The 24,516-nt window shown below is 41.6% G+C and overlaps 1 protein-coding gene across 1 annotated transcript in view; it reads left to right on the top strand.

The window, feature by feature from the left end:
* The window catches only part of luzp2 (leucine zipper protein 2), a 144,026-nt gene that overhangs the window by 91,969 nt on the left and 27,541 nt on the right, over positions 1-24,516 (top strand). The window contains exon 6 of the mRNA XM_053422666.1: positions 14,923-14,985. Coding sequence (XP_053278641.1) covers positions 14,923-14,985 — 63 coding nt within the window. The remainder of the gene's footprint in view (positions 1-14,922; positions 14,986-24,516) is intronic.

Here is a 24,516-nt window from a genome sequence, read left to right as displayed (position 1 = left end):
TGTCTTGATGCTCTCTGTGTTTCCTTCACCCTGACTCTGACCCGACAGGTAAACAGCCTGAAGGGAACTGTCCTGAAGGTCCTGCTTGTTTACTGTTCATGCTGACATGAGAATTTATCTGAAGTGAAACATGGTATAGCTTTTATGCTGCAACCCGGAAGAATCACATATTTAGTCGCTACAACATCTACAGACTGGTTTACTCAGTTCCGGCATCAATATGAGAGTGTTGACATCAAAAGTTAAGTTTACATTAGAATATGAACAACAGTCAAACAAGAAGTAGTTTGGACTGAAACATTTCTTCACAGACACAGACGGAAACTGTGTCATTCATAGTGTGGAGAAGTTTTCCTGCTTAAAGGCCATGAGCTGTTGATCTGAACAATACAAAGCTAGCATGTCATATAGCTAATTACCATGAAGTTAGCCTGTTTCTCAATGATTCAGGTCTATATCATGAAAGTATTTGCTTTTTCAGGCTAATCATCATTATTTAGGATAATTGCTCATCTACAAAATATTTAAATCATGTGTCATAACATCAAATAATATCAAATAAGCATCAACCCTGAGGGATGCTGATCTGAAAAAGACAAAGCTTGCATGTTATATAGTTCAATAACATGTTTCTCAATTGATTTAGTGTATTTTGTCAAATTCCTTGAATTGTCCGGCAAATAACAAGCAAAGAGGCTAATGTTAAATTAACAAAGATATCTAGACAGATATCTGATCACAGTGTTAAACTCAGCCTCTAACTCAATTTGCAGGAAGGACAACTAACTTCCCAAGTCAAATAAATAATGTCAACAACAAGCATTCATCACTTTTTAGCTTCCCCTGGTATCTGCTGGTTATTTGGTTGTTTTGGGGGGTTTGGTTGTGGGAGATCATGATGGAGTCCATAGATATTGAGTTTGCTCATAACCACAGTAAACAAATCCAACAGGGTCTGTTAGAAGAAAAGAGCCATTTAGAGGATATTCACATCTTTCTCTCTGCTTGTCTGTAATGAAATCTGGAGTTTCAGGTAAAACCCAGACACACTGAATGTGTTGCCTCAGTGTCTCACGCTAACAGGAGGGTGTGTTCCCTCAGGGAGCCGGAGGGCGGCTTTCATTAAATCAAAATTTCCCCCCCAACGCTGCCAAAGTGCTGCAACATGCAAAAAGACAAATTGCAGTTACTATCTTCGAAAATAGCCAATACAGCAACCTTCTTTTATTTATAGGTGATATTTCTCATTCTCAGGGTTCCCATGCATTATTCTCGTAGCCAGGGATTCTCCAATTAGGTTGAAACCATAAAACATTTTTCTTACAATATTAGAAATCACAGAAAAGGTCTCTAAACTGTTGTCGCACTGCACAGCCGAGGGAGGCTCCGTCTATAATGAACTGCTCCGTAGAAAATATCTCCATCCTTAACCGTGCACATTGTTTCAGAAGCACTTTAATACTGTCACAGTCAAGTTTTGTGTCTTTTGGGTTTGGCTTGCTGTGCCGCTTCACATGTGACAATCAGACGGAAACAAACTTCTTCCCTCTATTTCTGTCTATGGCAACAAACAGTGAACAGAAGCAGTCACAGCCAGAAATATCCTAAAGTCTACGAACACACAGATTTCTTTGTCACGGTAAATCCATTTTTCACAGCTGCACGTCAACACACACTCAAAATAAGCACAGTTGTACTTTGGCTTATCGCTGCAATTTTATGTTTCTCTTGATCTGTAAATATATATATTTAGATATATATATTTTATTTTCTATTTAAAATTTTTGATAGTCAATTTTATTCAATTTTATACTATTTCTATTTAATTTTTAGTTTTTTGGTTGTAATTACTTGAGCATTGCTAGAAGAGAGCCTGAGACTCAAGCACTTCATTGCCAGCGACTGCTTAATGTTATTGTTGTGCATTTGACAATAAAAAAAATCTTGAAATCTTGAATCTTGAATCTTGAAATGCTCCTGTATTTGTGAGTATTTGGTCAATCAACAGCAAGTGAGATGTTTAAGACGTTTAGTTCACATTAAACAGTAAAATTATATATTTCCATGGAAAACCAACCTTGACAGTTAAAGTAAAGCCATTGACAAGCTGCTATTATAAAAAATCGAGACCTATTCTCTTCAAATATATTCACTTCAAGTTAAACCTTTGTGTCTCGACATCTTTTAACCTGCATTCAGATGTACACCGACTTAAAGCTTTGATGACACAGTTAGTGCTGCATTTTATAATCCACCAGAAAACTGACGTGACTCTCATCTCCACAGTGAAAGAAAAATAACAGTCAAGTTCCAGCTTTAAGTGTTTTTAACTCAACGTCTTATTTGCATCTTTATTTTTACTTTATTTGTGTTAGATCTTTTTCTGTCTTTTTGCTTTTTGCGCTGTTTTGTCAATGTTTCTTCTAAATGTGCGTAACTCGTGATGATTTCTTTTGACAACGTGTTTGCTGATTTTGAATTAAATTAGAATAAATACTTTTAATGGATTTTAAACACTACTGGATATGAAGTAGATATGAAGATATGCATGAACCCTTGGTTTGGAGCTTGTTCTGGACTTTCAGTGCATGAAAACACCTTGAGATGTTCTTCTACTTTTGTTTTACTCCCTGCACTTAACACTAGATGTGTGAATTCATGGGTTCTGGCTCTGAACTCAAATCACAGAAACTTGTTGGAGAGCGGTGAAGACAGGCTGCATGTGTTCAGAGCTCTGGTGTCACGCTGTCACTTAGAGCTGCTGCTTTATTCCTCACAGCCTGCCATGGATATTGATTTCTGGCCCTCAGCTTCCAGACAAGTGACCAGTTTTCTGTGGTATTCAGCTGTGACACTATAAAGTGCATTGGTCTATTTTATTTTTTATTTTATAGCATAACATCCAAGGGCTTCACGACTGATGAAGGCTGAGACGGCAGACGGGTTCTTTGAGATGTTAAAAAATGACTTTTCTTTTTTTTTTATCTTTCTCCATTTTTCTGGAGGCGTCTTAACAAACACTGTGGCTTCACAGGACGCTGGATTCCAAACTGTCTTGACACCACGAGACAGCGTTGAGACATCAGAAGACAGCGTCAGGCCAGAAAACAGATTGACTTCAGAAAGGAAAAAAGACAAATATAGTTGGAAAGCATAACAAGTACAGCGCTGGGCAATATTATGGGATTTCAAGAACATAAATTCATAGATTGTCTAATATTCTTACAAATAAATCCCAAATTCTGTCTGAAATTGCTTTTGAACATGTGTAAAACTCACTGTCACATCAGACTATTGCCCCAATCGGACATTTATTCTGGAACAATGCACCAACAGGCATATTTTGAATGGGTAAAAACACAGCTACTAGTTTTATAAAGTTTGCTCAGCTATTGCCTTGCAAAGAATTAAAGAAACAAGATACTTAAAGAGCTTCAGGCTGATCTGCAGAAATCTGCATGCAGCAGAATAATCCAAATAGGGCTCCATGGGCGATGGCCAAAGAAAGACTAGCGTTGTGCAGAAACTTTCATTGATGGTCTTTCTGGGATAACGCTCAATAGGCAGATTAAAACAAACTCGAGCTCTTTCAATCAGGCTGTTGGGCGGCTTTTGCTGCGTCTGGTTCTAGATGCACTGAGTCCATGAAAGGAATGAAGAAATCTGAAGATTACAAGGCATTGTAGAGAGAAATGTGTTGGCCAGTGTCAGGAAACCAGATTTGAGGTAAAGGTCTTATGTGTTTCAGGGGGGGAGGCACAAAAGACTGGTGGAAAAATAAAAGATTGGACTGTTTTAAAACTGGCAAACAAACGAGTCCTGACCTAAATCCCACTGGGAATCTTTGGACGGAGCTGAAAGGAAGAGGGTTTGAATGGAGAAGTGGCCGAAAGTAGCAAATAACAAATGTTCTCACACGTCTAGATGGCAACAAGAAATCTTTAGTGCTGCGGTGAAAAGACTCTGCAGCTAAACCGTAGGACACAGAGTTTTGTTTACCTCCACCGAGGAGCTTTGGCTTTTGTCCGTGTTTGTTTGCTTGTTTGGTAGTTTGCAGGGTTTTTGCAAAAACCTTCACTTTCTCTTTTCAACATTTTAGGGGATTTATTGATTTATGGATCCTTCTTGTAAAAAATACAGCATTTCTAGGGAACTGATTTTTTTGTGCAATTTGGTACAGATCCAACTAAAATATGGTTTTGTTAGGGGACTGTTGGGCCATATGTGCTTTCTGAGTTCTAGTTGCATTAATGTGGGATATTTTATTCAAACATTGCACGTATTCAATATCATTTACATTCCTTTCTAAGGACAACGTCTATACTGATTTATCCCCTTTGACATAAAACGTTAAATGATAGTCTCTGAGATGCATTATAGAGTTTAAAAAAACTGAAAAGCAGAAATAAGAAATAAACGTACCAACCTTCATAGTGTGAGACCAATGTGAATGTAACATGAAAATCCACAGGGGAGAGCAGCTCCTCATTTCCCTGAGTCATTCAGAGTTCAGTTCAATGTGACTCTACTGTTGTCACTGATGAAAGTCAGAGATAATTTCACAGTGTTGTGTTTGCACTCTCACTTTACTCAGGCTCAAGCTCCTATCAGGCCGGACTAATATGACCGGGATGATTAAAGGTGATAAAACATTATCTCTGCTCCTGTGCAAATCTCCTGCTCTGTAAAGTGTAAAGTAGTTTTTACAGATAATTACCTGACAGAGCATCACAGAGGAGAGAACTGATCTATTAATATAACGTGTGAGAATTAGTTCTAATGGTTTTTTTACCGACAGTTAACTCGGCCTCGGTTGAAACTGTTTGAGAGACTCATTTACTCTCAGACCTTGCAGTTAAATAAGGAGATAACCGTTCAAGTGAAATATTCATAATAGTTTTAATAAATAATTGATTGCATAAAGTATTTAGGTTATAGTCTAATTATATAGATAAATGTAGTAATATAGTCATATTTCATCACCTAGCATCAGTAGATGTGGAATTCTCAGTTGCCTTAATGATTGTGTTCTGTCAGAAACAATCAATTAAAGAAACATGAATAATTAATCAATGTCATCGTTGTCTACTTTTACAGAGACAGTAATATTCTCACATTAATCCGATGACAGTGTTTACCTGAGTTGCTGATACAATATTTAAGTCCTATCCCTGTTTACATAACTGTCCTAAGTTATCAGAGGTGGAAAGTAAACACCCCCCCCCCCCCCCCTTCAGAGTGGACAGCATTGTCTCCGTCCCATCGTGGACATAAAGATGGATTCATTCATTTTGACGTGAAGTCGATGTGTCACGGCCTTTCTCCTCTTTAAGAGTCCTCTTGTTCTGCCATTTTTAATTCAGCCCGGACAAACACGGAGGAATGACAATAAATGAAATGACCTGAGCAGATTAATGTTCAGGTGGGCGGGGTTAATGCAGAGACGGGCTGCGGCTCTGTTATTATGCTCAGAGTCGTCTAGGTGGAATATTTCAGCTCTTCTTCGAAACGCAACCCCCCCCCCCGTATTTCTCGGGGAGGGTCAGAGGAGTTCATGTTATCTTTCTTTTTTTTTAAATAACCTTGAGCCTCAACGGCTGTTTGATGAGAGGCAGAGATGTAATTATCTATGAAGAAACACTGGACTGACGCAGGCAGGTGAAGGAATGACGTGGACAATGTTCCATATCTGCTAAATTCTATCGTATGATGATAATAATGCACTGGTGCATAAGTCTGTATCATATACAGTATATGTTTTATAATCAAATCTCAGCATTACATTGAGCCGGTTTCATGTTAACTTTCAAGGCGAAACTTATTATTTTTCCTGCTATAAATTAACATTTTCCTTACTTTTCCTTCCCTAGAATTGCTTCTAGGGAAGCTTCTCCCCCTTGTGGACATTCTTCAACCTGTGAAACGTGAATAAATAAGTCAGTTAAAAAACTAAATTCACGAGTTGCTTTGCATCAAAGGACCACATTTTGAAGCCAGAACGATTTCTTCTCCAAAACAAGAAATTTGGCAAAATCATATCCACGTCTTTCTCTCCAGTATCGTCCCTTAATGCTTTGGCATCATTACGGCATCGTGGCAAAAAATTAAAATACAGCCACTTGGGATTTTACTGTATGTGTTTTGCTTTGATGGCCTATTCTCAGACAGTGCCTGAAGCAACAGGAGTTAAACAACAGGTTGGGGGGTGTTACTGTTATTATATAAGATAATGTATCATAACAATGACACTGTCTTTTCACTTACTCTATGCTTAATCCCCCCTTTGACCTCAAGAGTCTTTAAGAAAACTGCCAAGACGAGTTCCTCTCACTCTGCCAAACGCCGTGTGAGTCGTCTGGGGCCGTGTCACATTCAGCAGCTTATCTGCTGGGAACAGTGGTTGTTTCAGAATGCCAGTAATTTATAGGAGACGTGTTCGACAACTACGCAACTGAACAACTTGTGTTCGCTCCCCCGCAATTTTCCTCCAATATGAGTTTGTCATTCAAAGCAGACAAGCCTGTTGCTCTGTACTGACAGAGGCTCATTTATTATGGTCTGTGTTGAATCCGGAATCTAATATACGACACAGAAGATGTCAAATAGAGAGTCACCAGAATGGAGTGATTATATTTTTTGTTGTTTACATGCACATTTTTACTTAGAGATAAAGAAAAGAATGAAAGCTGCTTTTATATAAATAAACCGCAAAGGAAAAATGAAAGATAATTCACAAGCAAAGACTTAAGTTAAAATTGAATTCCTTTGAATCTTCTACAATGCTCTTATTCCCATTGGTCGGCCCTCGTGGCTCCACACTGGAGTCTTCCCTCTGTGATGAAGAGGAAGAACGACACTTTTCCAAATTCAGATTAATAAGGAGCATCACTGGCCCTGCGACCCACAGAGGATAAGCGGTATAGCTAATGGACGGATGGACTCCCACTGCTCTGGAGCCGATCAGTTCAAAGCTGCTGCTCTTACCAGCTCCATTGAAGTCAAAGAGTATGAGCAACTTTAAAGGCCTCACAGTGAATGCATGGAGTGGATTGTGATAGTGAAATTATTATGTGAAATAAACAAATTCAGAGAAAAGTTAAATCCCTATTTTGGGGGAGACAGGATTAGCGAGTTCCTTCATTTGGATCTCATCTAGCAGCCGCTCACATGCTCTGTCAATATGTTTATATGAATGGTTTAAAAAGAGCTGAGAAGTTCCATCACTCACAGCAATGAGCTTTACCTCATTTGGCTCAGCTAAGTATAACAGAGCTGTGGTCTATTCTGCTGTCATTGCTATTTCTGCAACATTTAACAAGATGCACTCAGAACGCAAGAGAGTTTACATCAGGAGAAAAATCTGATCGCTCAACATTATATATCATATTATATCAGGGAAGTGACAGACAGGTGTATGAATAAAACACAGAACGAGGAAGTAAATATTAAGGATAAGTTTTCCCCTTTTCTTGGGAATAATTTATAATATTTGACAAAAGATATGATACACAAAGATACATGGAAAACATACACCTGTACCTTTAATGTCTTCCCAACACAAACTTACTCCAACTCCATTGGATCTGTCTCTAAATTCCTTTATGCATGAACGATATTTCCAAACAGTACATTATAAAGTACATACCTCTGTGCAATGTTAAGGAAAGTGAAGAATACTACTTGATTGGATTCTTTGTTGGCTCAAATCCCGTCTTCCCAACAAGTTTCATGAATTTCGTCTCAATAGCTTTTTGCATAATCCTGCCGACCGACCAAAACAAACTCCTCGATGGAGTAAGAACAAAAAGTTGACATCATTGATATCCCTGTGTTCACTGGCTCCTTCCCAGATTTGGGGAGAAACCTGGTCTGCCCCATTTCCTTCTCCACTAAGAACCCAGAGGCTCCTTCTGCCTCGGTGGACACGGTTCATCGTGGCCTTTAATTGACATGAATAATGGAGTCTTGTTGTCACCACCGAGAAATACAAGCTATTAAAGCAGTGATACAACTGGAACCTCTTTTTAATTGTGTTGTCTTTGTCGTTACAATGAAGCTTATTGACCTTTTAAACAGAGATGTGTTGTGACAGCGGCGCTTTGCTTGTCTCTCCCCTGAACGGTGGAGGGATTGTTTACATCATGTTTCGCCTGAATAAAAATGTCAGCTCTAAATCAATTTCACTTTAATATTGTTTATTTAAACTTAATAAAATCTGATGGGGGGTTATTTCCCTGTGTAGACCTGGACACTGACTAGGATTTATAAAATGTTTTGCTGTTTATCAAGTGGTTGTCCTTTCAGCTCATTAAGAGTTTAAAACCACAACCTTCACTCTAGAGAAATCCTCGTGACATTTATCGTGATAATTATCGATATTTATGCGTATTAAAATGTGTATGTTGTTATAATCCTTGGACATATTGAACTCCAATTCATTTTTAAAATCACTGTATTATTTGTGTTTAAACACTCCCACCGTTACCTGCTGTAATATTGTATTATAATAATTAAAGTGCGTCAGTATTTTAGTTTTACGCTTTAAAGTGAATATTCTGCTTTGATTTCTTTCGAGAAGATATTCCTGGGAGCGTTTCTGACACTTCACACTCAGGCTCAAGGATTCACCACTGATGTGTGTCAAGTGGTGTGAAAGTTGACCCAGATGGACAGTAAATATCAACACTCAGGGGCTGTCAACACATCAGCACTTTATTAGAATGTGTGAATATATCCGGGCTGGCTGAGTTGATTCAGAGAGTCATCTGGTGAGCTCCTGGTTAGTGGTTATGTGTTGTCTGTATTGCTTTTCGTATTTTATATAACTTTATTATTCTTCCGTGTCATCTTAAATGCCATTTTGCATTCGATAAATCAAAATATTAACAAATAAACAAACATAAAAACACTAGTTCTCTCTTTTCTATGATTTGTAGTCTAAACGGAACTCCACAATTATCATGGGACATTGACTCCGAGCTTTTATAAAAATGTATATTTTGTGCTGATGCGTTTTTCTGAACGTGTAAATATGGAAAACATTGGTTTATTTTTCCAGGTCCACAGAAATGACAGCGCTGCGGGAATAACACGTTCTGGCATATGCAGCTCAGTGTGTCACACTTTGCATAATGCACTGTGACATACGAGCTCCAGAGGATCTCATTTTCACTCGGAGTATATCTGGGGGCGAAACCATGTCACATTTTCTGACAGCTGCCAGTTCTACATGTCCTCGGATGGTGGTCCCACTGTCGGGCGAGAGGAGGTGCAACTGGGTGGAATTGATACTCGGTCAGTTTTGCCTCAGTGAATCACCAAACAACTGCCATCCCAGCTCATTACCTCGGCTCAGGGTGTCCGGCCTGTATGCTTTGGGCTACACAATGTGCTGTGCAGGTGTGTGTGTGTGAGTGTGTGTGTGGCAGCCAGCATTGATTTATTAAGGAAAGACAGAAGACGCACAGATCGTGAGGCTTTTTGAATTCATCTCTTTGTGCTGAGCTTCTCAGCTTTAAGCCCTATGAGACTTATTTTCACATTTGGAGAATTCTGGCTTTTCTTCATATGATTATTAAAAGAAGGGCCTCTCAGTACAGTTCATAACTCTGCAAGCCCCAAAGCTGCACCAGATTGGACACACTCATGGATGTCAGTCCCCTAAACCATCAAGATCCATGAATTATTCCCTGAGAAATGGAGGAAAGTGTTACAAAAAACCCAATCTCACAAATTTTCAAATAAAATCCTGGATCTGAACCCTGATCCCGATCCAGAACATAATATAATGGGTTCTTCCCAATGGGTTCTAACTGCATTGTTACGTTTTGTTGTAATCTTGCTTGACAAACAGTCAGGGGTGAAAACATAACCTCCACAGCGGAGTTTCAAATGGGGAAGACATTGTACTTTCTAAATAAAGTACACTGTGATCTCCAGTTATGCCCTGGTGCAATGTATTTTTTTGTAATATTTCAGTGCCAGACTGCAGCTTTCATGGTACAGAGGACCAGGACACAGAAGCTCAGCCCAAAGCAGCGTCTCATGACACTGGATTGTGGTTATTTATTGAAATTCAGTGTCAATTAGCCACCGGTTCCTACACAGTTGGTTCCTACCACACTGATACCTGATGTGCAGATGCATTTTTATATTTTATAAAAAAGCCATTCTTATCATCGACTTGAAGAAAGGTTCTGGCACCGTTAAGGCAGCGGTGCCATTTAAAAAGTATGGATTCAGCACCAGTATCTGACAAAATCCTCACAATACTCAGCCTTACACTACACACACTCGTTTAATAACATAATTCTGAAGTACAAACTCTGCCTAGTGATGATATGACCAATCTCTGTTTCATGGAACAACACTGTGTTTGGCCCTCTGCTGCTAGCTGGCCCCAAAAAAAGACAAATTGGTAATTTCTGCTCTATACAGATGAGGCTGCGTTGTAAATGGCTTTTAATGGTCAACACAGTCGGCGTGTGCCGGGACAGAGAGAGAGAATTGTGGGATTGGCCAAATCGTTAATAAGTAGATGTGGAGGCCCAGCTGGTGGAGGCACGCTGCCCCTCTCCCCCTGTTTCCTTCTGTCCCTGTGGTTCGCTGCCAAATCGTCACCTAATGTCATTGAGCCGCCTCCAACACCAAACAAGCAAATGTGTAATCAGAGCACAGCAACACAATACACAACACCGCAGGTAATTGAGGTTTTATCTCTGCCCAAATTAATTTGCTGTGCAATGTATGGATCATAACTGCTTGTACAATATCTCATTTTCAAAAAAAAAAAAAGGCCTCCGACCAGGAGCGCTACATGGGGACAAAATCAAAGTTGCACTGGAGCCAACAACAGGCACAAGCTGGGTCTGATTCTGAAGGACACACACAAACAGACACACTCCCCAGCAGTGTCTGAAATGTGCTGCAGCAAATAATACTCACCGTCCCCCCCCCCCCCCCCCCAAATAAATACCAACAGGATGTAGCTGTCGGCCCTTGTGAGTCGTCCCCAGTCTGTGTTAGATCTGTTTTGCTTTTAGTTTTGACAAATGACAACTGTGTACCAGCGTGTTTTAGGATTTGTGTTTCAAAACAGACTCCACAATTTCCAGATGACACAGATCCTGTTGGTAATCCTCCATCGTATAAAGATTTAGCCATCAACTTTATTTTAACTCACCCCTCTCTAATCTCTACGACAAAGAGTACACAACAGATTATTTCCGATACACAATTAGCCGGTACAACACAATTGTTTTTGTGTCTTCCTGACTGTGATACCGCGGCACGGCCATTAACCGCTTATATCCCGAGCCACCTGTCACCTCCCACATGGAGAAGCGTTGTGATGAGGTTTTCTGCTCCCTTCATTGCACTGTCAGGAGATTACTTCCTTCCCGAAGCCCAGCAGAACTGGATTCTTGGCGCTGCTCGGGTCCTCCCTCCTGGCAGCCTGCATCACGCTGTTTCAAAGTCTGTTAGATCAAACTCTGAGCCCATACAGTGTAATCCCTTCACATGCAAAACAAGTGTGGTGAGGGAAGTTGCTGAAGAAGGCACTTGTTAATGTGGCAGAACATATTGTCAGGACTGAGCGAGAGGCGTCTTCAGCTGGAGAGCTGCAGTGTCAGGTGTTTGTTCCCCTCCAGGAAGGAGGTTGTGTTCAGGCCTCGGTTGTTTGCTGGTTGGTTGGTTTGTTTGTTTGTCTTTGGAAACAACAGAACTGATTTCCACTAAACTAGGTGGGAGACACCAATTAAATGTTGGCAAATCTCGAACAAAGGAGTTCTTTCTCTAACATTGTGAGATGTTTTTTGTTTTTTATTTCTCAGCAACTTCCAAAGGACTGTAGCCTGTAGGTGTGGGATACGTTTTCCGGTTTCCCTTTCTACTTTGACTAATCATGCTCGAGGCTTTGGTTGCCTGCAGGTGAAAAGTCTGTTGTGTAGCAAAAGTGGTGGAACACATTGAATCAAATGGATTGGTCATCAACGTTCTTGGTTTGGTGGGAATCCGGAGCTTTAGTCCTGTTGCCTTATCTTAAGGGAACAGGGAACTTATCTTATTTGATCTGTGTTATGTGATTTTTGTGTGTCTTGTGACTGTTGACATTTTTTGTATGCTGCTGTCTTGGCCAGGCTTCCCTTGGAAAAGAGGTCATTGTATCTCAAAGGGACCGACCTGGTTAAATGAAGGCAAATAAAAAAAATAAAATATATGTGCATCAAATTCAGAAAACTGTCAAAACTGATTATCCAAAACTATCACTGTTTGTGTTTTGTGGTGAGAAATGTTCGACTGTTGTGATAAAAGAAACTAGTCGGTCTGTAAAGCTGTGTATGACAAACAGGAGAGAGAGTCTCTGTCGGGATATTCGTTGACTGATTTGAAAGCCTATAAAATACTTGCACTTGGAGTCTTAGTCATTGTCAGACATCAGCCGATGTGGTGATCAATGACTGATGATTAATTGAACTTCTAGAACCGTTCACAAAAAGATAAACTTTGCCAAACAGCAGAGAAAGAAGCCTGATAAATATTGGCCGCACGTTGTTTGACGAATTCTTCAGATTCTCCACAAACTTGGAAGAAGAATGAGAAACAGGCCAAGAAAGGACCTATTACATTTTCTTGCAGATCTTGACAAAGGTTCCGGATCCAGGAATGTATATATTTTTATAGATATATAACCTTATTTTACTTTGTAAGATTTTTTTTTTGTCATTTTCACCTGCAGGGAATAATGCTTTGGTCTGGATGAAAAAATAAGCTCCTCTCTCTACTGCCATGTCGTTTTGTCGCCTGGTTAGTTTTCCTAAATCAAACGTGAAAGATTAAAATGCATCGCTCTCACTTGAGTTCTGCAGGATGTCTTTGAAGAACAGACCCTGAGCTTCAGGTAATTAGCTCTTTGATAAACTCATTAAGAAACTGAAACGTGCTGTGGAGTCAATCAAAGGGGTTAACAAATCTCCACTGGCCGCTATGATGAAGTTTCTCTTAATCACGTTTGTTTCTGTCGACAAAACAAAGGTGGGTGGACGCTTGGTTACGGAGGAGTGGAAGTTAATTTCCAGTCAATAATCCAGTTATGTGATCACATGTTGGTCCCCTCAGCCGCTGGGACCAGTTCAGGGCCCCGCGTTCCCTCAACTCATTCTTAAGGCTCTTTGATCCCTTGACTTAATGTTTCCCGAGTCCTTCAATAGACACAAGTGTTGAAAGAACCGGGGGAAAATCCTCTTTGCACGACTTATCATCAAACAGCGTGTGATAGCCGGGATGTAGCGCTGAGCAGCGTGAGCCTGTAGCTCCTCCTTTTATTTCTGCAGCTACAAGTTCACTTGGATACCACAGAAGAAGAAGAAGCAGCAGCTTAAACTTGACACAGAGCAAACCAGTACAAGCGTGGATGTAAATGCTGGTGTGGCATCAATCTCCCAGTTGTGTATTGTGGGCTTTTGTTGTTGCTGTGGTTTCTTCTGTGGATGCAACACAACCTTGCTCGCCCTGAAAACAGAATTTACAGAATTGTTTTTACTCTGCTTGGCACTGTGATAACTTTTCTTAGAGAGTCAATCTGTTTTAAATCACAGCGGAGAGTTTCTGCCTCACACGACCTGAGTCGACTGCAGACTGTACAGTTTCAGCTCGGCTGGACGGCAGCGAGGCTCTGGTCACGCGTGGTCGCGCAGTTTTATCGGCTCGCCCCTGACATGCCGATCGGTACTTTGGGTTAAGCATTCATTTGGTTTAAGACCACATCTACCAACGGTTCAGTGTCAATTAGAAAGAAGAGATTCCATCCCTCTCAAATGCTTTTATCACCTCCAGGTCTCATACTGCTCTCTCTCTCTCTCTCTCTCTCTCTCTCTCTCTCTCTCTCTCTCTTCCCCACGTCCTTTTAAATGTATTAAAGAGCATTTCACTCGAATCCAATTTAGAGAGAAGGAGCCTGTTAGCATTGCCCCTTACAGCACAGACTTTAGCCAGGAATCTTTGTTTTACCTTCGACTGTGACCTGTAGGGAGTGAACAATAGATTCTTGCTTAAACATGCGTATCAAAGGAAACTAGGTCTTTGCAAAATGTATTTTTTCTTATCATACATTCATAGGAAGGTTACTGGAAACGAGGGAAGGTTAACTCTGCTTCCAGCAGCGGATTTCTTCTTCCCAAAGTAGAGCAGCACTCAGGGGAGTGAAACCACATTTAAATTCACTGGATCCAGATTTTTCTTTTTCAACAAGATTAATGAATTATTCTCAAATCAACAAAAGTGTTAAGGATCTCATAATCTTCTCTGGAGTGAAATAAAATTCCTGCCTCTCCTCAAAATGCCACGTTAATCGGTGGAGTAGTTTTTGCATAATCCTGCTAAATAACAAACGTACATGCAGATGAAACATAAACAGAGGTTATAAGATATTTGACATCCTCTCGTCTTATCTGGTTTCTATCACTAATGCTTCTGGGTGTACACTTCTGTAACACACTGTATTTCTGTCAGAGTAAAAGCATCGCTCTCGTGCCTCCGGATTGTTTAGCTGTAGCGAGGATCTAAACTGGCATCGCCAAACGAGACCCCGTGACCCTTATTCTGGCATCTGTCCCGGCTGCCAGTCAAACCGTTTTAAGGCTTTACTGGTCGTGTTTAAAGTTCAGTGGGATGTCTGGCCCTGAGATGCATCTCTGACCTTTTTTTAGACGAATGCGTGCCTGAGTGCACTCTCACATCGTCAGACAGGCCTCTCCTGACTGCTCCTCCTCCGACCGGCCCCTGGCTGTCAGAACTCCTGCAGCAGCATCCACGTCCTGCCGGAGAAGCCGATTCGGACTCAGTCGAGCTTTTGGCAGTAAAGATTTCAGTGGTAGACACTAATGACATCACTTCTGTGTTTCTTTTTCTCTCTTTTTCCAGAACAAGAGCCTGAAAAACAAACTCCTCTCGGGACACAAAATTTGCGATGCATATGCTGAAGAGGTAAGGATATTCAATTAGCTAATTCCATTTTATCACAAATGTAATTAAATCCCTGTCCCAAGCTACTTAATTTTTCCAATGCTTGTGGAATAGATCCAATTGGTAGTAGCACATCACAGATGGATCCGGTTCTCTTGTGAGTAAGCAGTGCTCATAAAATACAAATTAGAGCTTGTACAGTGTAATGTGAGCTACGAGTTACTCTGCATTACATGAAGCGTCACTACATCCCCAGAGAAATAAAGCAAGATACCAACTGTAAGTAACTAAAGTGCTCTAGGCTTCTACAGCAGACGCTTCTTTTGTTATTGAACCAACCTCATGTCAAATCAATGCAATCTAAGTGATGACAACCTGCACTGCAGCATGTGCTCCAAGTTATAACAAATGAGAAAAAAAAAGTGTGTGTGTATTGTTTTGTTTCCACTTCAGGACCTTTCCATCATAAACTCGTGTCAGAAACAAATCAAAAACATTGTGAGTCAGGTTCTGGTTCAGGGGAAAGATGGGAACTGTGGTTAGGTTAAAGTTGAGGTGAGGTATGAACTGGGGTTAGGAGAGTTAGGATTAAAGAGAAGGTTCTGGTTAGGCTGTCCACAATGCGAGTCAATGCAAAGTCTCAATGAGGATAGCTGCACAAACCTGTGAGTGAGTGAGTGTGTGAGTGTGTTAGTGTGTGTGTGTGTGTGTGTGTGTGTGTGTGTGTGTGTGTGTGTGTGTGTGTGTGTTCCTGTGGCCGATTCAAAGCTTTAGTCCATCACTGCTGATGCTGTCAGACAGAAAATCTTCATTTACTGTGAGTATGAATTGTCCCTCTGGCTCTTTATGACAGGTGCCAGACGGCAGCGGCTGTATTCAGGATACTCTGGTTTCACTTTTGTGCAATGGGAGAAAGTGGAAATGTTAAATCCATCTTTATAAACAGACTAGGCTTTGGATCTTTGACCTTATTCTGGAATATTCTAGGACAATGCACTTCATCAATGCTGTTGGGACAAATGTGAGCGTGACACATCACTGGCGTACGAGGACACGTCTCTCTACGTGTGGACAGGCTCTGGTAATTCGGCTGTTTGAGCTCAAATGAAAGTGCTTGTTTCAATTTGCGCCGCCTCTCATCTCTCAATCAAATCAACGTGCTTTGTTTAAAGCAACAGGCCTGGGACCAGCTTATCACACCGAGGTTGGTGGCCATCAGGCATTCAACTGGAAACTGGGTTCCTTCTGAAATCAGAAAGGGGCTCTGAATGTCTACCATTTAAAGATTTAACAATTACTCATTTAAATATATATATTTTGTTGACCTTTGTACTTTCTTTTCATTATCAATCTTCAAACCCAGAGAAATCATCAATTTTATTGATTATATTTCTTTATATCTTATATATATTATATTCTGTTTGTTGAACGTACTGGTGCTGAAGCTCTCCTGTAATGGTAAAGACAACAACTCCCATGATGCTACACTGCTTCATGATGTCATGAAACTATAGTTGTTTAGTTTAGTTTTGTTTGAGAGACGTGTTAACAGTAGAAGTAACTTTATACATCTACATACATGGGTTTTGTTTCGGTATTAAAATCAAAATATTCCGAACTTAATACACGTTATATTAAATAACTTATATTAGTTGACAGTAATACCTGTTGAGTAATTTACTGTTGTGATTTTTTTTTATCTTCCTAGTTTGAGTTTGAGATCTTTGATGGATTAAAATGCAGCAGTGCAGTACTTTTACATTTTAACACGGTAACTAGTATTTTTTGTAAACTATTACATTTCAACAGGGACCTTGGCATCATTGAACACAGCCCAGTCCAACAGCACCACAACCTGCAGCCTCCAAAATTATCATTTAGCTGAATCAACACTTCTCTTAAACACTTATATTTCCATGTTCATATTTAGCCTTCATGATGGTGTGATTTACTGCAGCACTGATGGATTAGCCTGCATCCATTTTAACCACGTCTACCCAATAACTGAGTGCATTTTCCCATCGAGCGCAGGAAACAGGTTTGAACAGCACTCAGCTCAAAATTACAGGGTTCTCACACTTGACAGGAAACTGTGACAGCATCATGTTTCAAGTTTTCAAACAGAGCGATGGAAGAGGCTGTCGGTGGGAAACTGCCCCGAGAGGTGAGAGATAGAGAAAGAAACGCCGACCGGAGCTCTCTCTAATGGAAATGTGTGTTTCTCAGGTGAGATAAATGATGATCAGCAGAGAAAGTGTTGGAAAATTAAATAACCTGAGAGGATGGGGTAATAAGTCAAAGGCAAAACACTAATGATGGACTCAAATATCACAATTTTCCCATCTGATACCCGTCAAAACTCCATGAGCGTGTGTCCTCACCTGAAAGTGCAATTGACCTGTCACTCAGAGGCCTTGGTCTCATCCTCTGTAGCATTGATCAAACAAGCCTGAGCCTCGGGGGGGGGGGGGGGGGATCTGGCCCAGAGACTTTCCAAAGAAAGAAAATCTCCATCTTCTGCTCAAGGTTGCCATCTATCAATCTGTCTATCACCGCAATGCTCCGAGTCACAGGAGAGCTATTTCCACCGCTGTAGCCTGGATGCAGGAAATGCAGAGAATCGCCGAAAGCATGTTGAGCCATAGGCACCACAACATGGTGCCCTCTGCACTGACGTGGGCGTGTCACCAGGGCGCCCACAGGAGAGGCTGCTTCGGCACAAGCTCCAGCTCAACGCTCCACTGAGGATTTGGACCTGGTGAAACGCGGCACCACACAACAACTGGCAGCCGAGTTATAACGACAAAGAGACAAAATGTACCTGAAGCTGCTCTCACTCCAACCTGAGGCTCCTGCGTTTGAGTGTTTGTGAGAGAAAACAAGAATGAACTGTTTCCGACCTTAACTGGGGATCGTTTAACAGACGACACACACACACACACAAACACACACACACACATAGAATTTAGTGTTTGGAAGCATTTGGTGCCGAGGAGCTTGTCATTGACCCCCGAGTCTCTTATTGTGACACAGGAAATTGGAGTTAGAATCACAGACCTCTACGTGTTTACAAATCCTCCAGCTGAAGATCCCTGACACTTGACCAGCTCGGTTTATCAAAGCCCTCATCTCCCAGTCAAACCCTGAGATGATGATGATGATGATGATGATGATGATGATGATGATGATGATGATGGCACTTGTGGGCCTAAGCAGCCAAGTCTAATTATAAGACTTCAGAAATGAGTTGGAAAGAGTACAGAGGCCATGAAGGGATCCTGATTGAAGATGTCAGCCTTCTACATTAAGCCTGGATTTCCTTTAGAAGCACCAGCAGCAGCAGCAATGGAAAAGATAAAACATGACTGGTTGGCTTTGTGCTGGTGGTTATCTGACTCTCGCTGCGCTTTAATACCGAGGAGCTGCTGTGTTCCCGTCCAGGGATTCTGCGTTTTGCCTGATTGTTTCCGCAGAACTGTTTTTCAAGGCCAATAGACTTCAGAGTTCTCCAGGGAGCAAACAGCTACCGTGGATTTTCCTCGGAACGGAGGTAAATGGGGGTCACTGTCTGCGATTCCTGTGGGAGGCAATACAATTTGAAGTAAATCAGCGAGAGGCACATTCCTTCATGCCCCCCTCCTCTCATCCAGGAGGGTTATTCATGCTCAAAGGGGAAGGGGGTTACAAGCGGTGACTGTAATCGCAGTGTAATTACTGCAGAGGGACACAGAGAGGCGGAGACTGAAGCTGCAGAACAATCGCCGGCAGGGAAGGGAATTTGCAAAAAACGTAATCACTGTATTGCACGTTTGTCCGTTGGAAAGAAAGTAAACATACTCCCCCATGAAAAAAACCTTCTCATTACGGGGTCTAAATTCTAAACACCAACTCAAAACGTGTCAACTCTTGAACTCTCTAATTGCCGTCTAGAAAATCCCCCCCCCCCCACCCCCCCCCTTCACGCTTCAGATATCTTTTCAATTAAGATTCCCCTCGGAGCATTGACTGAGCCAAAGTTTTTTTTTTTTTTTTTAACTGCCTCAGATAAAATCATTGAATCCTAAAATGACGGCTTTGAAACCATGTCCAAGAAACCCACTTCTTTTTCTTTTTCTTAAACTGGCCTCGGTTGAACTTTTAAATCAAAAAGCTCCTTTCTGCTGCACGCGGTACATCTCGAGATGTTGTTGGAGTAAACAGCAGCTTTCTTTCATCGTGTGATTTGCATTCTCATCTTGTGGAAATTGGCTTTGGGATTTTCCCCCCTGCATTATTGTGTAATGGAATGCGTTTCATTTGGTGTGGTAATCGTTTTTTAGAAAGCCGCTTTAACTTGTGCTCTGCCTTTGCTTTAGAACGAGCGAGTTGGAGGATCAGGCTTTGTGCTCTTAATCTGTGTTGTGTGGCGACGACTGCTCAGCTCGAATGGCGTGAACAAAACTTACAACAAAATTACAACACTGCAAAGAGGGTTGAATGGCTGAATATGCACGAGTAGCTTCTATATGGCATCACGGATAAATAAGTGAGGTTGCCTGTAATCTGGCCAAAAGTATCAGTATATTAAATTTGTATTTTTAGAATAAACTGCATCCTTCCATTCATCCATCAATCCATCCATTTGTTGTCCTGTGCTTATCCAAGCTGAGTTGCGGAGGTAGCCAGTCAAGTAGGCTCTTCCAGACATCCCTCTCCTCAGCTGTTCTGTCCAGCTCTTCCTGGGGGGGGGATCCCAATGCGTTCCCAGGCCAGATGGGGAAAATTAATCCCTCCAGCGAGTTCTGGGTCCACCTCAGGGTCTCTCCTTCCAGTTGGCCATGCCCAGTAACCCTCAGGAGGCATCCTGATGAGATGCCTCAACCGCCTCAACCGTTCGACTCGAGCTCCCTCTGGATGTCTGAGCTCCTCATCCTGTCTCCCAGGCTGGGCCCGGCCCCTCAAGCCTCCCGATATAGACTCATGGGAGTGGCCATTAGAAGATGATGAACTGGGGTAACTGGTAGAGCAGGTGCCCCAGTTTACTATCTTAGAAAGGCTACACTTATGATAATGCACCATGATCACCATGTCAAATTCCTTCTTTGTGCAACTTACTTGGCCGATAAAACCTGATTCTGAATTCTGAATGATGTCCTAAAGTAAAAGCGGTCTCAAACTGGTTTCATTAACTTGACATGTTCAGTGTTTGAGAAAACTCCAGTAAAACCAAAAGTACCTTAAAAACCACCAATTGAATTTATATAAATGTGATAAGAACATCCTGAATCGACAGAAACCATCTTCTAGACAAATTGATTGGACCTGTTTTTAGATGTTTCAGTCTGGCCTCTGTCCCATCTGCTGATGAAGGGTCTGTGGGTTTAAACCCAAACTGCTGCCATCTGCCTGCATGTCGTCCATCTTTATGTTATCTCAAATACACATCACATTCATGTCTGAAATATTAAATATGCACCCCACCTCATGTTTAAATATTATTATATTATAATAGTAGATTAAAGGTTAAAGATCCTGCAAAGTTTGAGCTGTTCATATTGAAGCACTTTTCCGTGCCAACTTTCTTTCATGGATCAGTTTGGAGAGAGAATAGTGGAGCTGTTGATGTTCACACACAACCACATGAATGAGGAGAGGTTAGCGAGAAAAGTGTATCACTGTCTCACCAAGTTCAGTCTGGAACTCGCTGGCAGGCAGCCACGGGGCCGACTCAGCCGTCTGTCTGTTCACTCCACTAACCCAGCCGTCCATCTGAATCCTGGAGGAAACTTACCAGGCCTGTGCCACTGCTGGTGAATCTTCTGCTTCCTGCTCTCCTCTGCTCCTCATCCAGTTCATAGGAACGATTCGACGCTACCTTTCGGAAGCAGACGGTCGTCTCCTCAGGGGGGGAAACATCTGATAGCTCAGAAAACCAGAGTCAACCTCAAGGTGAAGGTTCTTTCAGAGAAGCAGAGACAACCTTCAATCTGCTGTTCATCTGTTCTTCAAGAGGCGGAATTTATCACCTGTGTGCTATTCTGTCAGATTTATGGGGTTGCTGCACGGTCACCGTTTGATTGAAGGATGTTTTGTCAGCTCTGTTTTCTGCTGAATCACATTTCATTCTTCCATCAGGATTTTATGGAAACAGCCTGTAGCCTGAACCTTATGCAGATCCAATACAACCCAATACCGACGATTTAGGAGGATTTCCTGTCATGACTGATTTCAAGTTGAAATGCATCATATAATTAATCCAGGGTTTTTTTTAATGAAGAAGCAGGCTTTCATGATCCTGTGTATTTTTAGAGCTAATTATATTGGGTCTAAAATGACCCAATATAACTGCAATTGTGCCGTGTTCGGCTTCTACAATTTATCGGACTAGAAATAGCAAGATTAGACATAGAAGAACCCGTCTCTCATCATATATGTCAGAGTCAGACTGTCCTATCAGGAAGCAGCATTGACTGTAAACAAAGAAGCATGATGCTTCTCCCACCAACTAGAAATGAAAACCAAATGATGCCATCTTGCGCTTTGGAGCTATATATTTATTTTGATCAACAACTTACTAAAACCATCTTAATGGGGAAATTAACACTTGATGATACCTGAACACCCTTAAATGACCGAAACCATCTTCGACTGAGAAAGATTAGTTTGACGTGTACTTTGTTGTTGTTATTGTTTGGTCCATGTCCCATCCATTAACATGGATAGAGTTAAATTCATGATATATACTGCAGCCAGCAACCAATGTCAGGAGCTTTGCATAGAGTCTATGGGAGGCAGCAAAGAGATGACACACAGACTAACTGAGCACTTTATTAGGAACACCTGTGTGTCTTCTTATGACATCAAGCATCAGAATAGGGGGGGGGGGGGGGGGGGTTGAGTGTGGCAAGCTTGTTCCAGTATTTCTCAAACTGCAGATTTCCTGACATTTTCACACGCAACAGTCTCCAGACTTTTACTCAGAAATGTGTGAAAGAAAAAAACAACAACTTCCAGTCACTATTCTGCAAAAAAACAGGAACACACTGCAGATGGGAGAGATCCGAGGAGAAAGGCCAGCCAGGTTGAAGCTGACAGAAAGTCCAGGGTAACTCCACTCTACCACTCTATGCAGCCGTGATGATCAGAGAAGCCTCTCGCGATGCACAACACGTCAAACCTGTGGGTAAGGTCCTGTCACAGATCTGAGGCGGCAGTGAACCATCTCCTGCTCTGATGAATCAGGCCTCGTGTCAACAGTCCAGGCCGGCTGTGGTCAGATAACAGTGTGAGGATGTTTCCTCTGCACACTTTGGGCCCAAACAATCATTATTTGAACACTACAGCCTATCTCGGTATTGTTGTTGACCATGTGGATCCTGTTTGGGCCCCAGTTTACCATCTACTCTTTTTAAGATAGAGATAGATCGACGGCATGAGCTTCAAATGGGAGAGAGGGGAAGATATGAAGCTAAAGGGCCGGAACCGAACCCACAGCAGCAAGGAAATGAGCTTTTTGAATGTGATGGAATGAGCAGATTCACAGTGGGGGGTCTTAAGAAAGTTTAAACTAGAATATGTGTAGTTTTGCTCAGTTTTACAGATATTAACATTCTCTAAAAACTACAAGTTAGATCAACATGGAACTGATATATGATCTTCTACAAGAATTTATCTCAGCTCTCCCAGGTCGGCTCTGGGAAAGACTACAGACGTCTCCTGTATCTGTCTGGAGTTTGAGAAGAGTTATTCTCTCCTCAGCTGCTTCACCTTATCTTCGATGGGGAGGTGTTGGTGGTTTTGTGACTTTGACGTTCTTTCATATCGATCATATTTGACTCATCCACTATGGTCTTCAAAAGGGTTTTAATTATTAAATCTAACTTGTTTAAAACATGTAATTTTTGAAGTATTTAAATGCCACATCATATTACAATAACTCAGGCTCCATTCAGAAATCAGAGACTTGAATCCGAAGCCATTTCAATCCATGTGAATGTTTGGATGCATCTTGGTGATGCTGCTGTGTTGAAGGATGACTTCTGCTGTCAGCTTCACTGATGCTCCCTACAATACAATTAGAGATGTGCACGGAGAGCAATACAAGAGCCGATCCTCTAAATAAAACAGATGTAATGCTGCGTTGCTCCACTTCCTTCACTATCCATATCGATTAAATCAGATTATCCCTGACTGAAATGACTAGAATAAAATATATGCTTCCAGTCGGGACGTTTTGGCCGCCAGCCAGTCACTGCTCTGCCTCAGCCAATCAGACACTCTGCACAAATAGGGCAATCTGTTTAAACGGGGGAGGAGGTGCAGCAGATCAGTGAGGCTGCGGCGGAGGTGGAGAACCGAACCAATGCCTGCTGAGGATGTCTGGACATTTTGCAGGTCGCCCACCAACCTGTCATGTCACCTCAACTGTTTATCGGCCCTCTGTAATGTAGCTGTGCTGTTCACTCACAAGCAGGATTCATGGAGCGCTCACGAATACAGTACATACAAAGCAGATCGATGGTCAGAGGTAAAACTGTGATGTAAGGTAATTTACTATGATCAAAACATGAGAAAGGAAGTGAAATACACAGAAACATCTGGATCTCCACCTGCTTACACACGGTGTCATATACAGACAAAACCAGTTTGATGCACAGCCCGACGCTGGCACCTCAGCTTTACCTCAGAGTTATCGATACTGTCGGAAAATGAGAGTGCAAAGGAAAATCAATTTCTCCAAAAAAACGAATCTGCATCAAACAATAGGGCTTGTAAATTGGACACATAAAAAAATGCAAGTAGCCTGAGGAAAAGGTGAGAAATGAGCCGGAGAAAAAACTGAGAGAAATGTGATTTATGAAGAAAAAATATAATATGGCTGCTGTCAGATTAAAAAAGGTAAATTTCCGTTTGAGGGATTTTTTCCAATAACTGACTTTGGCGAGTGGATGATGAAGGTGCTTCACATTCTGGTTACAGGAGTTTCCAAATGCAAATTACATATAATTAGAAGACAGAAAAAAACAATAGAAGAAGCCTTCAGTGAATTCATAAACAATAACAAGGCAGCGTCGCAGCACCTCTCTGCGCTACATGGAGCTTCTTCAGCCCCTTTAAGCTCATTATTCTGGTTTTAGAGCCCAGCAGATGGTTCCACTAATAAACCCACTTTGTGCCGCTCACCCAGCACCGAGAGACAAACAGTCAAAGCAGCTTCATTAAGCTGGTTTGTGCTCATCATTACTGACCTTGTGCATCGTGGCGCGCTCAAGAAACAACGTCAAACGACATCAGGACATCGCTTCGACAAGTCATGCACCTCGGAATGTTTTTAATTTGCTGCGTGCTGCGTGGCCATAGGGCAACAGAGCTTATTAATTAGTGGACATAGAGATTCAGAGGTTGCTCCTGGAGGGAGATGCAGGAAAAAAAATAAATAATAAACTCTGCGTCCAGGTGGTCAAGGCAAAGAAGTGCACACAGGCAGGAAGGCAGTGGAGGAATCAAACCGGTGCCAAAAACCTGTTTGTGTTTCTTCTTCATTTTTTGCCTATTTCTGGCAGAATGGTTGTG

This window comes from Pleuronectes platessa, chromosome 1, assembly GCF_947347685.1.
Source record: "Pleuronectes platessa chromosome 1, fPlePla1.1, whole genome shotgun sequence".
Classification (NCBI taxonomy): Eukaryota; Metazoa; Chordata; class Actinopteri; order Pleuronectiformes; family Pleuronectidae; genus Pleuronectes; species Pleuronectes platessa.
This window is presented reverse-complemented; position numbering and strand designations above follow the sequence as displayed.